This window comes from Otolemur garnettii, unplaced genomic scaffold, assembly GCF_000181295.1.
Source record: "Otolemur garnettii isolate 467f Iridium unplaced genomic scaffold, OtoGar3 scaffold00071, whole genome shotgun sequence".
In the NCBI taxonomy this organism is placed as follows: Eukaryota; Metazoa; Chordata; class Mammalia; order Primates; family Galagidae; genus Otolemur; species Otolemur garnettii.
In genome coordinates, this window is record NW_003852466.1 from 4,331,432 (window position 1) to 4,346,577 (window position 15,146).

At 40.0% G+C, this 15,146-nt stretch overlaps 1 protein-coding gene across 1 annotated transcript in view; it reads left to right on the plus strand.

Annotated features, from left to right (window-relative positions):
* Positions 1–15,146, plus strand: part of TMEM68 (transmembrane protein 68) — a 49,693-nt gene that overhangs the window by 4,923 nt on the left and 29,624 nt on the right. The window contains exons 2-3 of the mRNA XM_012807548.2: positions 3,810–3,854; positions 4,462–4,855. Coding sequence (XP_012663002.2) covers positions 4,531–4,855 — 325 coding nt within the window. The 5' untranslated portion in view covers positions 3,810–3,854; positions 4,462–4,530. The remainder of the gene's footprint in view (positions 1–3,809; positions 3,855–4,461; positions 4,856–15,146) is intronic.

Below are 15,146 nucleotides of genomic sequence, written 5' to 3' on the forward strand. Positions count from 1 at the left end.
GCAGCCATCGATTCGAACCTGCCACGTTAGGTGTATGTATGTGGCTGGCACCTTAGCCACTTGAGCCACAGGCGCCCAGCCGGTCACCAAGTTATTAAGTGGTAGAGCCTCCTAGGATACAAACCCAGGTTGTCCAAAAACCTGTTGTAATCCCAGACTTCTCTCTCTCACATTCTTCATACATTCATCAGCAAATCCTGTTGGCTGTAACTTCAAAACATCATCCAGAAACTGACCGTCTCCTACACTTTCCCTCTACTGCACCTGTCCAAGCCAGTTTATCACTCATTTCAGTTACTTCAGTAGCTTCCTGTTAGTTCTCTGTGCAGTACATTCTCAACACAGCAGTCATTTAAACTCAAATCAGATTTGGGTTCTGCTCAAAGCCCTCTCATTCCTCTTCATCTCACTTAAAAGCTGGCCCACAAAGCTCTACATTGCTGCCTCTCTGGCCCATTTTTACTCTCTCTGTTACTCACTTCCTTAGCCCAGCTTCCTTGTGGCTCCTTAGGCCATGCCAAGTGCACATCTTTGGTACTTGCTCTTCTTTTAGCCAGGAGTTGTCTGTCCCCAAATATCGCGTGGTTTGCTGTCTTACTTCCTCGGGTAGAGACATCAAAGGTACCTGACAGAGAGGCCTTCCCAGACCACCCTATATAATATAGCTAGCCACTCCCTTCATACCCTCCTGCCTGCCACAGACCTCTACATTCTTCTTACCCTGCTGTTCATCTTTCTCCAGAGCACCTGTCATCATCTGAGCTAGTGTGTATTTACTAGTTCTTTGTTTCTTGTCTCTCTTCTCCCTTTAGGATATCAACTGCTTGAGACTGTTGATTTGATTGACTCCTGGGAAAGTGCTTGGTACATAGTAGGGTCCGTAGTGGCTAAATAGGTCTTTATCAAACGAGTTATCATCTCCATTTTGAGAAGACAAAACTGAGGCACCGATACAATGTGCTGAAGATGTAAAGCCGGTGTCCCAGTACACCCTGTCTGGCTCCTGAGCCCAGCAGGGTCATATACTGCGTTCATAAAACAGACTAAAAGGATAGGCTGTGTCCTAGACCATGAAAGTTAATATGGGTAAGGTGTATAAAATTTGCTGGACTCAAAAAAGTTTTTTTTCAAGCATAGTTTGTAGAGAAGTAGAAAATAGTAGTATATTTTTGTAGGAATATGAGTTAACAGTGTGATAGAGCTAATCAAACAGCTATTGTACTTCAGTTATTATGATGGTGATAGTAAACATGTAGCTCCCATTATATGTTGGCTATTGTTGTAGGCGCTTTACACAGATTACCCCATTTAAACAGAATCCTGTGGCATAGGTGGGATTATTCTAGTTTCACAGATTGTAGCAAACTGCGGCACAAAGGTTATAGTGTCTGGTCCTCTTGATATCAGATAACTGGAGTTGGTCACAGGGAGTGACTTGAATGTGAAAGGTTAAACCAAGGTTTGGAGAGCCGATGAAAGAATTAAGGATTCTGACTTAAAAAGAGGATTTTGCTGCTCATGATAGCTATTCTGAAATCAAGAGGTTGTTTGATGGAAGGGGTTCTGTGCTACAGGATTTGGTCCAGTACGGAAAAGTTAGCAGTGAGTTAAGTATAAGGAAGCCCTTTTTGGTAGTTTGAGGAATGGTTTTGGAATGGTTTTGTATGGCATACCTTTTGAGTGTTCTGTTCTAGAAGGGTTTAAATCAAAATCAAGGTTGAATGGCCATTTGTGAAGGTGGGTCTTGCACACAGCACTGTTCAGGGACTATGACGTCTCGGAGGATTCCGGGTAGCTTGTCTCACTGGGTCTCTGCCTGTGCCCTCACCTGTTTCCCTTACTGTTTTCTTTAAATGGGTATAATAAATCAGAATGTAAATTAAGAGGGTAAGAGGTCTAACTCTATTACCAGTTGGTCTGGGGAGGCACTACATAAAGTTTTAAAATCACAAGATTTTACAGTCCTATTAAAAATTGGAAATAAGAATAGATTATTGTGGGTAATTGTATTAAGCAGTTGGGATCAGATCATCAAAGTGTTGATTGTTTTTTAAGCCTAAGAAAGACTCCTTTTAATATATATGGGAGGTTATCATAAATTTTGTTAACTTATTAACAATATGAGACATAATTCATCGTGACAGTAACCATTTTAAAGTGTGTGGCTCGGTGGTTTTCATTACAAGGTTGTACTGTCTAATTCCAGGACGTTTGCGTGATCACAAAGATATTTCCATTTGTGGTTATGCCTTATTTTCCCCTCCCCTCGCCCCGGCAGCCACTAAGCTTTCTATTTCTGTAGGTAAGCTTATTCTGGGTATTTCATAGACATGAAATTATACAATACATGGCCTTGCGTATCCAGCTTTTTCACTTAGCATGAATGTCTGCAAGACCCATACGTGTTACAGTGCAAACCAGGGCTTCCTGCCTTTCTGTGGCTGGGTGCTGTTCTGTTATATGGATAGGCCACATTTTGTTTATCCATCAGTTTCCATTTTGGCTGTTATGAATAAGGCGATTGTGAACACTTGTGTACAACTTTTTGTGTGAATGTTTTCAGTTGTCTTGGATATATACTAGGAGTGGAATTACTGGGTTACATAGTAACTCTGTTTAGCTTCTTTGAGGAGTTGTCAGACGGATTTCCACAATGGCTGTACCCTTCTACATTCCTAACTGTATGTGAAATTCTAATTTCTCTACATCATTGACATTTTTTTTTCTTTTTGGGAGAGGTTATAGTCATCTAGTGGGAAAAGCTCTCAATTTAAAAAGTATTAAATTTTGAGGCCTGTAATTTCAGCACTTTAGGAGGCCACGGCAGGAGGATCACTTGAGCCCGGGAGTTCAAGACCAGCCTGGACAATATAGTGAGACCCTGACTCTACAAACAAAATTTAAAAAATTAGCCAGGTTTGGTGGCATGTACCAGTAGTTCCAGCTGCATGGAGACTGAGGCAGGAGGATCCCTTGAGCATAAAAAGTGAGCTGGAGGCCAGGCATGGAGCCTTATGCCTATAATCTTAGCACTCTGGGAGGCTGAGGCAGGTTTCTTGAGCTCACAAGTTCAAGACCAGCCTGAGCAAGGGTGAGACCCTGTCTCTAAAAAAATAGCTGGGTGTTGTGGTGGGCACCTGTAGTCCCAGCTACTCAGGAGACTGAGGCAGGAGGATCACTTAAACCCAGGAATTTGAGGTTGATGTGAGCTAGGTAGATGTCATGTCATTCTAGCCTGGGGGAACAGAATGAGACTGTCTCAAAAAAAGGGGGCATGTGTGTTAAATTTTGCTGTGTTGCATTCTAAATGATCATGCACAGGTAAGTTAACTTGTTAAGATGGATTGATTAGAAGAAGATACAAAACAAAGCCCAGGTTGTGTGCTGTGTTCACTTTCCATTGAAATGATTTTCATTGAGTTTGTCTAGTATGGAATAATGATAAAATAGCTCTAATAATAGAATCAGAACCAGAGAAAATATGAGTGGAAGAAAGAAAGCAAGGAAATTTTACATAGAAAATATCATAGAGCTGATATCATTGTATTGTTGAATATCGTGTGATTGTCAGCTTATCTGGCAAAGTTACTAAAAAGAAACATAGTCAGTTTCATGCTCTTCCTCCCAAGAAGCACAGCTTTTTTATAGCATTGTTAAGAATTTTTTTAGGTGAGGCTTCATATAGGGGCACTAAATAGTGTAGAGTTACCCTCACTAAAACAGTGGTAGCATGAGTATAATTTTAAATTATAATATACTAGTGTGGGAGCTATTATTTATTTCTTACATTTGTTTACTGTGTTTTTCAGAATATATACATTGAAGTTTGGGACAAGATATTTATCCAACTTCTGGTAAGTGAATGACTATTTAAGAGAGTGAATTTATGAAATAATTGTGTGGCAGTATTTCCAATCATTTAAGATTTTAAGAGAAATTTTCATGACTAAGATACAATACTGATACTTTTTTATTGCGTAATGTTAGAAGAACATGTAGCTTTCTCTGTAAACCTTTTCTCCATAAAAGACTATATCCTAAATGTATGTTATCATTTTCTAGAGAATTGGGTTACTTTTATTGAGTCAGATATTGATGTTTTGTGTAAAACAGTTATTCAGCATGACCTAGTTTTAAGATTCAGCTGTTCAACATGATCCATTTAAGATAAGAGTCAAATTAATAAGATCAATCAGAAGTTTCATTCCTTATCAGCTATATTTTCCTCTCTGAACATAGCTTCATTTTCCTTTCTCAATTACAGTGGGTTATTTCAAAGGCTAAACAACATGAGCAGACAGATGAAACCTTTGATTTTCCCTTTAAAATATGGAGTAAAGTTAACCATTAACAATCTTTTCATTTTTGGTATTAAGAAATGACTATATAGTATTTATGTAAACTAAGACATTTAATTTTATAGCTATGAAGAAATAATACTGGATTATTTTTTCCTTCTAGTGTGAAAGTTAAAGACCTGCTATGACCATGAAGAAAGAAACTGAATTTGTCATTTTCATCTAAAGAAAAATGATAGACAAAAATCAAACCTGTGGTGCAGGACAGGATTCTGTGCCTTATGTGACTTGTCTGATCCACATATTTGAAGAATGGTTCGGTGTGGAGCAGTTGGAGGACTATTTGAATTTTGCAAACTATCTCTTGTGGGTTTTTACACCACTCATACTTTTAATACTTCCTTACTTTACCATCTTTCTTCTCTACCTTACTATTATTTTCTTACACATTTATAAGAGAAAGAATGTATTAAAAGAAGCCTACTCTCATAATTTATGGGACGGTGCGAGGAAAACAGTGGCGACTCTGTGGGATGGACACGCAGCAGTCTGGCACGGTAAGCAAGGACACTTCAATCTCTCTGGTGTTGTCCCTGTGTCTGGCACCAAAACTATATTGTTAGTCTATTTTGTTTGAGAAGATAACTGAAACACGTAATAGAAATGGTACTTACTGTTCCCTGTTATCTACTTGTATCCATCTTGCATATGTATGTCTTTCTTAAAATGATGTTTTCCAAATATATTAGTTCCATTAGACAAAGAACAACATAGCACGACTACGACTATAAGTTGAAGTATGAAAATGTACATTTAAAATACCTAAAAGAGTAAGAGGTTAATTAAAAGCTGCTTAGAAAACAGTTTTAAAATGCTTTATTTTAGCATTTTACTCTTGTCCTGTTCAGAATAAGTTTGACTTTTACCCAAGATTTTTTCTATGAAATATTAAATAATAATGCTATAACATTAAATGCAATTTGAATACCAAATTTACCCATTTTGTGTTTAATTTATCCCAGAGTCATTGTGTCTTTCTGAATAAACGAGACGGCAATAAATTTATCTCCAAGATATTCATTCTTTTCTTTCTCACTTGAGAAATTGTGATTTTATTTATTTAGTGAGAGGTAGTTGTTCATTTTCCATCGTGAAAATTGCCCTTCAGTCCCCTATTTCCAAGGGCTTAATGTTTTTCTGTACCAAGTTTTACTTCATTATTTCACCAGTACCTTCCTTGTTGGTCTCTTTTGTTTCTGGACTATCCCAACATACCAAAGATTCAATAAGCATGTAACAAAGATCGCTTTTCTGTATTATGTTGTTGAGCATTAAAGTGGTTTCACGGATGGGCAGGGAGGAAGCACAGACTTTGAAATAGACACTTGAAGATGTATACATCACTGAGGTCTAAGGCTGCTCTTGGCAAAGATCCCCGGTGACATACTTATTATTAGGCGAATGTGGTGGTGTTTTAATACTACCCACATTTACATACCTACAAATCTTTTTTGAACACTTACTGTGCCAGACATTGTCAAATTATCAACTTAACTCCTTCAACAATCATAACAGTAGATAAATTCTATGTGCTATTCCATTTTACTCACAAGGAAACTGAGGCACAGAGAGGTTGTTATTTGCCCAAGGTATTCTTGGAAGCAGGGCCAGGATACAACTCAAGCCATCTGGAACTTAAGTACTGTGTTTTGTGCTGTAAGTCTGTTGCAGTTTGGAGATTTGAGGCCAAAGTCATAGTAGTCAGCAGATAAACAAACAGGACCCATATGCCTTTGACGTATTGAATTCTTAATGTTCACTCATTACTGCTAAAGCCTGTGCCAGTTAATACCACTCTTAGAATCTCTTGTTAGACATGAGACAGTATGACATTTCAATGCTGCACACATACATGTCTGCAGAGACCATATCCGTGTAGACTGCTATGGTACATTGTCTTTAAAACAGTTATATAAAAATTAACTGGTGTGGGACGGGTGTGGTTTCTCACACATGTAACCCTAGCACTCTGGGAGGCCGAGGTGGGTGGATTACCTGAGCTTATGGGTTCGAGACCAGCCTGAGCAAGAGTGAGACCTCGTCTCTAAAAATAGCTGGGCATTATGGTGGGTGCCTATAGTCCCAGCTACTCAAGAGGCTGAGGCAAGAGAATTGCTTGAGCCCAAGAGTTTGAGGTTGCTGGGATCTGTGATGCCATGGCATCATAGCATCCTCAAAGTCTTGGGCTCAAGCAGTCCTCTTGCCTCAGCCTGCCAAGTTGTTGGGACGACAGGCACCTACCACAACACCAGGCTATTTTTTTACAGACAAGGTCTCTCTCTTGCTCAGGCTGCTCTTAAACTCCTGAGCTCAAGCGTCTGCCTGCCTCGGCCTCCCAGAGTGCTGGTATTAGAGGTGTGAGCCACCACACCTGGCTCTTCAAAGACATATTTGTCATTCATATTTCCATTATTTCTGGAAAATATGAATGGCATTTTTAAAATCTGGACTCATGTATTTAAAAGTTTCCCCTGAAAATTAATAATATGAGGAAGATTTCTCAATAAGATGTCTAGAAGTTTTTGAGAGAATCAAAAATTGTGCATTTTAGGTCAGGTGCGGTGGCTCATGTCTGTAATCCTAACCCATCTGCTGCGATGGGTGGATTGCCTGAGCTCACAGGTTAAAGACCACCCTGAGCCACAGCGAGACCCCATCTCTTAAAAATAGCTGGGTGTTGTGGCAGGCGCCTGTACACCTGGGAAGCTGAGGGGAGTGAATCACTTGAGCCCAAGAGTTTGAGGGTGCTGTGAGATATAACACCACGGCGCTCTGTTGAGGACGACAGAGTGAGCTCTGTCTCCAGAATAAAAAAAAACCTGTGCATTTCAGCATAACTGTTAAAATAATCAAGACTGTAACTTTCACTTCAAGGAAATAAGGCGTATTTTATCTTGGGGACATTTATTTGCCTGTTTTTTCTTGTTTCATTTCGTGTGAGTGTATTGTGGTTTTGTTTTTGTTTTACAAGGAAATTTACTTCATTATATGAAAATAATACTTACTATACCTACTTATCACCAACATTTTAACATCATCTTATTGGCAACATAAAATTTGGGGAAATACAATGCTTTGATAAATTAGATAGTCTGATCATATGGTTTATTATTTATATGAGTTACTGATTTTAAAAAAATAGACCACAACAGCACAAACTCTAAACTTGATTTTACTTAATATTTGAATACGTTTTTTAAAGAAATGGACACTTTGCTTTTTAGTGAATGTGGTTTAATATGTGTTAAACCGTGTGTAGCAAAGTTATTTTTGGAAAGTTAAATTGAGACATCAGGAAATGTCCTTCTTTCCTTCAGCTGGGTGAGTGCCATCTTTCCCCGTCTCTGTCCTTCATGCAGTGAAGGACTCAGTCAGACTGACTGGGATCAGAAAACCCCTTGGGCAAGTTACTTAGCTTTTATTTCATCTTCCTTCCCTCTCCCTCCTCTTAAGCAACAATTATGATTTTTTTAAAAATTCACTTTGAAAAAAGTCTAGATTTACAGAAAACTTGCAAGAATCTCCATAGTTCATTCAACTTCCCCTTAACATCTTAAAAGACCCTTGTAAAATTACCAGATTCATAATTATGTAAGGTAATTATGACACCACAACACTGTTGGTGTCAACACTACTGAAAGGAAGGAAAGAGAACAGGATCGGGTAGAGGAAGACACTCAGCTCTGAAGTGAAGGAATAAATTAGTACAATACTATTAACCAAAAATTTGTCTCAAATTTTAGTTTCCACCAGTGTCTTTTTTTTTTTTTTGCATTTGCTTGTCGTATTTCCTACAGTCTATGACAGTTTCGTATTTATTTATTTATTGACCCTTCTGAAGAACACTGGTCAGTTATTTTATAGATTGTCTTTCAATTCAGATTTGATGTTTTCCATGATTAGATCGAGGTTATGCATTTTTTACAAGAATGCCACAAAAAATGTTCACGTGTCCTCTGCATTACATGTATAGCAGAGGGTTCATACACTAATAATATCTTCTACATTTTTTTTTTTTTTGAGACAGAGTCTTACTTTGTTGCCCTCAGTAGAGTGCTATGGCATCATAGCTCACAGCAATTTCCAACTCTTGGGCTTAAGCGATTCTCTTGCCTCAGCCTCCCCAGCAACTGGGACTACAGGCGCCCACCACAATGCCTGGCTATTTTTAGTGGTGGGTATCTCGCTCTGGCTCAGGGTGGTCTTGAACCTGTGAGGTCAGGCAATCTACCCACCTTGGCCTCCCAGAGTGCTAGGATTACAGGCATGAGCTGCAGCTCCCAACCCGGTATCTTCTACAACTTGAATACTACTGGGTTCAACTTAACAGCTTATGCTCAAGATCCCTAGTATTCAAAATATAGTTTTAGGTTATCTAAGTTTTGACCATTATTCCTATTAAGAAATGCATTCTGGGCTTGGCGCCTGTAGCTCAGTGGCTAGGGCGCCAGCCACATACAATGGAGTTGGCAGGTCTGAACCCAGCCTCTGCCTGCCAAACAACGATGACAACTACAACCAAAAAATAGCTGGGCATTGTGGCAGGTGCCTTTAGTCCCAGCTACCTGGGAGGCTGAGGCAAGAGAACGCTTAAGCCTGAGAGTTTGAGGTTGCTGTGAGCTGTGACATCACAGCACTCTACCAAGGGTAACATAGACTCTGTCTCAAAAAAGAAGAAATGCATTCTGCCTTCCAGTACACATGTACTGTATATACTGTGTCATGAAAAGTATCCACTTGACCCTTGAACAATGTAGTGTCAGGGCCCCTCTGTAGTAAAATCTGTGTATAACTTTTAACTCTCCCCAGACTTGATTAACATATATTTTGTGTGTTTATATATTATATGCTGTATTCTTAAAATAAGCTAGAGAAGAGAAAATGTTATTAAAATTGTAAGGAAGAAAAGCTATATTTACTATTCATTAAGTGGAAGTGGGTCAGGTAAAGGTCTTCACATTCAGTAAGCTGAGGAAGTGGAGACCTTCTTGCTACCTTGGGTTTCAGAAACAAAAGAAGATCCATGTAGAAGTAGACTTGTACAGTCTGAAACTGTGTTGTTTAAGGGTCAACTTGAGAGTTTGAAAATCACTTTTTTGGATGTAGGTTGGTGTGGACAGTTGACCCTGGTATCTTCAGAAATTGGTTCTAGGTTCTACCTCCAATTTTTGTATCTGTGGATGTTCACATCCCTTATATAAAAACGGCATAGCGTACGTACCTCCTCCAGTATACTTGAAATCATATTTAGAGTACTTAGTAATACTTAATAAAATGTAAATGTATGTCAGAGGTGCCAAAAAAAGTATACACATTTTTTAAGAAGGAAAAATCTGTATTAAATTTGTAATACTCAAGTCATATTTGACTTCTGCAGTTACAAAGGATGCTCAGGGTGGCTTCTGTTCATCTTTTGTTATCAGTATATGTTGAGAATTACAATTTTAGTATAGTTTTTTCCTTTCTTAAAATGAATATGTACTTTTTTTGGCACCTCCTGTAGTTGTTATAGGGAATAATAACAAGAAAAAAGTCTGTACGTGTTCAGTGCAGTCATAATTTCTTTTCCGACCAATTTGAGCTGTACCGGTTGGATCCACAGATGTGGACTGTGGATTCTCAGGGCTGACTGCACAGACCTGCAGCAGGGTGGGTGGGATGCAGCAAGAAGGCAGATTTTGAAGTTAGGCAAGTGCAGGTTTGCATCCTGGCCCCACGGTGTGGACTCGTGTGGAGCACGTGGGTTTTCACACTCAAGTTTCCTCACCTGTGGAAGGTTCGTGAGGGTTTGGTGATAACTGTTGAGGGTCTAATGCTTGTGCATCTTGGGCATTTATGTTTCCTGATCACTCATACCTACATACCATTTTTAGTTGGATTTATTTTTCCTACTAATTTATGGTTTTTGGTCCTAGAAGATGAATCATTTGTGGGTGAGAGGCACTGTTACCAGCCCAGGCCTTGTAATAGAAATTAACAAGACACCCACATAGGAGTCACAGGCAAGGCTTTATTGGGGCGTATGCTGGAGCACCAGGGAGACAGCAGAGGAAAAGGCCCCCCAAAGTTGGCTCCTAAAGGGTGTTCAGGGAGAGTTTCTTTAAAGAGGCTTTAGATGGGGTAGCACCCATCCACCTACTCGGAGGCTGGCAAGTTCAAACCCCGGCTGGGCCAGGTAGACAACAATGACAACTGCAACCCAAAAATATCTGGGTGTTGTAGCAGGCGTCTGTAGTCCCAGCTACTTGGGAGGCTGAGGCAAGAAAATCGCTTGAGCCCAAGAGTTTGAGATTGCTGTGAGCTGTGATGCCACAGTACTCTACCCAGAGTGACAGTGAGAGGCTTAGATGGGGAAGGGGGCCACGCAGCGTATAGAGGTGGGGGTTTCTTGGCATCTGTGCAGTTCTGCTACATTCTTTATGCATTGTCCGTCTCATTCATGTCTTAAATCTCCACTCCAGGCATGATTTTTAGCATTAAAATGAAATAATGAGGAAAAGGTCAGGGTAGAGTCAGTATGGGGGCCTCTTCTAACTTGAGGTGGGTAGGTTCAGTTTCTGTGTAGCCAGGTGGTTTATCAGCTTTCCTCAGCAATCTTGTTCCTGAATAACGTAAAACAAAGTGGTTTAGCCCTTTCCTTATATAGATATGGGCTGAATTCTGTCAATTAGGAAAGTGCTTTAGTTTTACTGTAGCTAATAAGGTCACAACATTATGGCAGGAGAGGGCCCAAGTCCTGTCCCTGTGCTGTCTCAGTATTATGAGCTATGAACCTGGCAACGTAAACAGAAGCCAGGTTAAAAAGAATCTTGAACGTTATGATTAGGAGTGGGGACATTATTTGGTAGACTTTTTTTTTTAAGTTCTATTTGCTGTCCTGAAGAAGATGCATGAGGGGAGGGTGGCATCCTCATTAATTTACCATAAGGCGTAGGAGGTATATAGGCTCAAAAATAGTTTTTTGATGACAAATTTAGAAGGAATCCATCTCAGAGATTATCATCTGCGTTCATGGTACTGATGAAAGCCAGAAAGTAGTTAACTCATTTCCATGATAAATCTTTGCCATGAAGAGAATTGCCTGTGCCCTGCCTGACCTTTACATCTCTTGCTTGTAGTCTAAGCTCCATGAGAAGCCAAAAGATCAGGAAGTGCTTAGTGAGGGGAGATAGGTTAGTGAGTGTGTGAGAGCAGGGTGATGAGTAAATTTGTACTTAATGGTATCAAATAAGGGAAATCATACTCATTACAGAATAGGGCTGCTCTTGTTAGGGGGGCCAAACCAAATCTGCAGGTGGAAGCTCCCCTCCCTGCACAGTGGTCAGTCACACAGGGGCAGCACGCGTCTTATGTCTGCGTCCTCGGAGCCTCCACGCTCATCAGGCCCCTTAGGATCCATGTCCAGGGCTGCACTTGGAAACTGACATTGAAAAGGGGAAGGGAGTGATAGACTTGAGAGAGCTTGGAGATAAAATGCACAGAACTTGGTGACAAAGCGATTCTAGCGTCGGAGGGAGGAGGATTTAAAATGTAGTAAGGTTTCTGCTGCTAGACAGAGAACCTGGGAAAGGATGTCATCTAAGTAAAGGCAGCTATGCGGGCAGAAGCATGAAGGTGGGAAAGTATATCTGGGAACCACAGTTAGTTCATATGATACGTGAATCTAATGTCACGTGATAGGCAGTTGGGGATTCGGGGCCTTCAGTGTTGGCCTAGAGTGGTAATGCTTTCTCCACAGGGAGGCATGGGGTCACAGTGCTTTAAGAGTAATGTGTTTAAATAATACTTGGGTTTAATATTTGCTAGCACTATGGTAAACTCATGTTTTTTTTCAGTAATTGCATTTTTTTCCTGCTTTCAACCAGGTGATTTGGTATCATGCAGTTTAATTATTAATTTTTTTTTTTTTTGTGACAGAGCCTCAAGCTGTCCCCCTGGGTAGAGTGCTGTGGCATCACAGCTCATAGCAACCTCCAACTCCTGGGCTCAAGCGAGTCTCCTGCCTCAGCCTCCCAAGTAGCTGGGACTACAGGCGCCCGCCACAACGCCCAGCTATTTTTTGGTTGCAGCCATTATTGTTGTTTGGCGGGCCCAGGCTGAATTTGAACCTGTCACCTTGGGTGTATGTGGCTGGTACCATAGCCACTTGAGCCACAAGCACCGAGCCTAATTATTAATTTTTAAAAAATACTCTATAATAAAGACAGAGACAACTTCATTAATATTCTGGATAGAATCCCTCAAAGGGCTATTCTGTCATTCTGAGAAATTCTAATTATTTCTCAGAAAATTTATCTCATGGGACAATTTATCCTTTTGTAACCTCAGGCAACCTCAGTGATTGTTCTGAAGAGGTAAAAGTAAACTTAATTACTTGACTAGAATTAGACAATTGGAAAAACTGTTACAGTGTGGATATAAAATCTTGAAATATGGTTAAGTTTTCAAAACATTCTCTTGAGACCATTTGAGAAACTACCAAGTAGTTCATTCCTTCACTACTAGAATCACAGTTACCATACTTAAATTTTTAAACTACTTTAAAATGAATTTCCTGCTCTAAAATGAATGAATGAATGAATTTATTTTAGTATTTATTTATTCTGTCACCCTGGGTAAAGTGCTGTGGCTTCATAGCTCACAACAACTTAAAACTCCTAGGCTCAAGCAATCTTCTTGCCTCAGCCTCCAGAGTAGCTGGGGCTACAGTCATGTGCCACCATGCCTGGCAAATTTTTCTATTTTTAGTAGAGACAGAGTCTCTCTTTTGCTCAGGCTTGACGGGAACTCCTGAACTCAAGCAATCTACTCACTTCAGAGTGCTAGGATTATAGGTGTGAGCCACCTGGCTAATGAATTTATTTACTTGCTTATCATTTATTTATTTATTTTTTAAAAAATGAGTCCTCACTCTCTTGCCTGGGCTAGAGCAAAGTGGTGTTGTCATAGCTCACTGTGGCCTCAAACTGTCAGAGCTCAAGCAGTCCTCCTTCCTCAGCCTCCTGTGTGGTTGGGACTATAGGTGTACTCCACCAGGCCCAGTTAATTATTTTCTTTTCTTTTATTTTTTTGTAGAGACAGAGTCTCACTATTACTTAGGCTAATCTTGAACTCCTGGGCTCAAGTGATCCTCCTACCTTGGTCTCCTAAAAATGCTACATCCAGCCCGCATGCTCTAAAACTTAGGCTGAAGCCTTTATTATTTGAGTGTTTATCTCTCAAATATAGGGGAAAATAAAGAAAGAAACAGACGAATGGTTTTAGATCTGATTCTAGACTTTTGTCTTCCATGTGAGTGGCAGGTGAATATGACCCTAGGAACTTCCTTTCCTTTTCCACCACAACCACTCAAGATTTTCTTTCTTTCTGCCCTGTCTTTTTTCTTCGAGCTTGATTCTGCCCTTGGTGTGTGGGTGCTTGTTTTTTTCTTTTGGCTGAGACCAGCAGAGGCCATGGTCTGTGCTGGTGTGCCTGCCAGTGGGAAGTGGGAAGGACTAGTGCCATGCTCACCATTTTGTCTACTCAGAGTTAGCCTCTGAATTCCCAACTCCTGTGATCTAACAAATACCCCGAATATTTTCTTCTGAGGCACAGATGGGTCATACTTACATTAAATCTTAGTTCCCACCATCTTCTAACAGCACCAGGGTTACTGTGAGAAACACTTTGACATCGATAGCCGTGTAAAGGGCAGTGGTTAAGATAGTCTTAGTTGGAGGACGAGAAGAAAGGAACAGTCTGGAGGCCTCCAGAGGTCACTGCCTCCCCACGTCCACCAGGCCTTTTATCCTGTCATTTGCTTCCCTTGCTGAAAGCCCTGCTCCTGCTTATAGAGACTTGGAATAGGGTATGGTAGTACGTGAGGGGAAGGGATGGCACGAGTCTCTAATCTCACTTCTAGTACGAGAGAGGTTTTCTTGACATTCGTTTTAAATCTCTGATCACCATTTTCCCACGTGTAATAAGATTCTACAAAATATTTTTTGTTTTTTAATGACTAGAATGAGGGAATTTCTAATGAATAACTTAAATACATACAAATGAGTCTTAGGTTTGTGAATGAAATAAAGGTTTGCAACATTATTACATTGTCCGTGTATATTGAATAGTTTAAGTATATTTTATTTTGCATTCAGTTACTAGTGAAGTTTTTCTGTTTTTATTAGTGAATTATTTTATGACTCACTTTTAAACTTATCCTAGGCCATTTTATCTCGGGGGAAACTGATGACTCTTGCTACTTTCCTTTCTCTGTTCATTTCCCTGCTCCTTTCACAATCTCTTATAACTAGTAGAATCTGGGATTCCTGTGGAACTTACCCAACATCAAGCTTACAACAAAGGGTCCAGATTGTTCTAAGAAGCTAGCAGTTTCAGAAGTGTGTTTAATGGCTCAGCCCTGTATGATTCTTTAGATAACTTTGATTAACAATAAGAAATAATTTGTTTTTTTAAAGAGACAGGTCGCCTACTATGGACAGCAGTGGCATGATCCTAGCTCACTATATCCTTGAATTGCTGGGCTCAAGGGATCCTCCTGCCTGTCTCCCAAGTACCGTGTTTCCCTGAAAATAAGACACTGTCTTATATTTATTTTTTCTTAAGAAGACACACTAGGGCTTATTATCGGGGAGGGCTTATATTTTAGGGAATGTCTTCCTCTCTGTGCCGAAATGCATGGCCACACCCATCACTAGGTCTTATTATCGGGGAGGGCTTATATTTAACAAATACATAGAAATTCTGCTGTGGCTTATTTTTTGGGTAGGTCTTATTTTTGGGGAAACA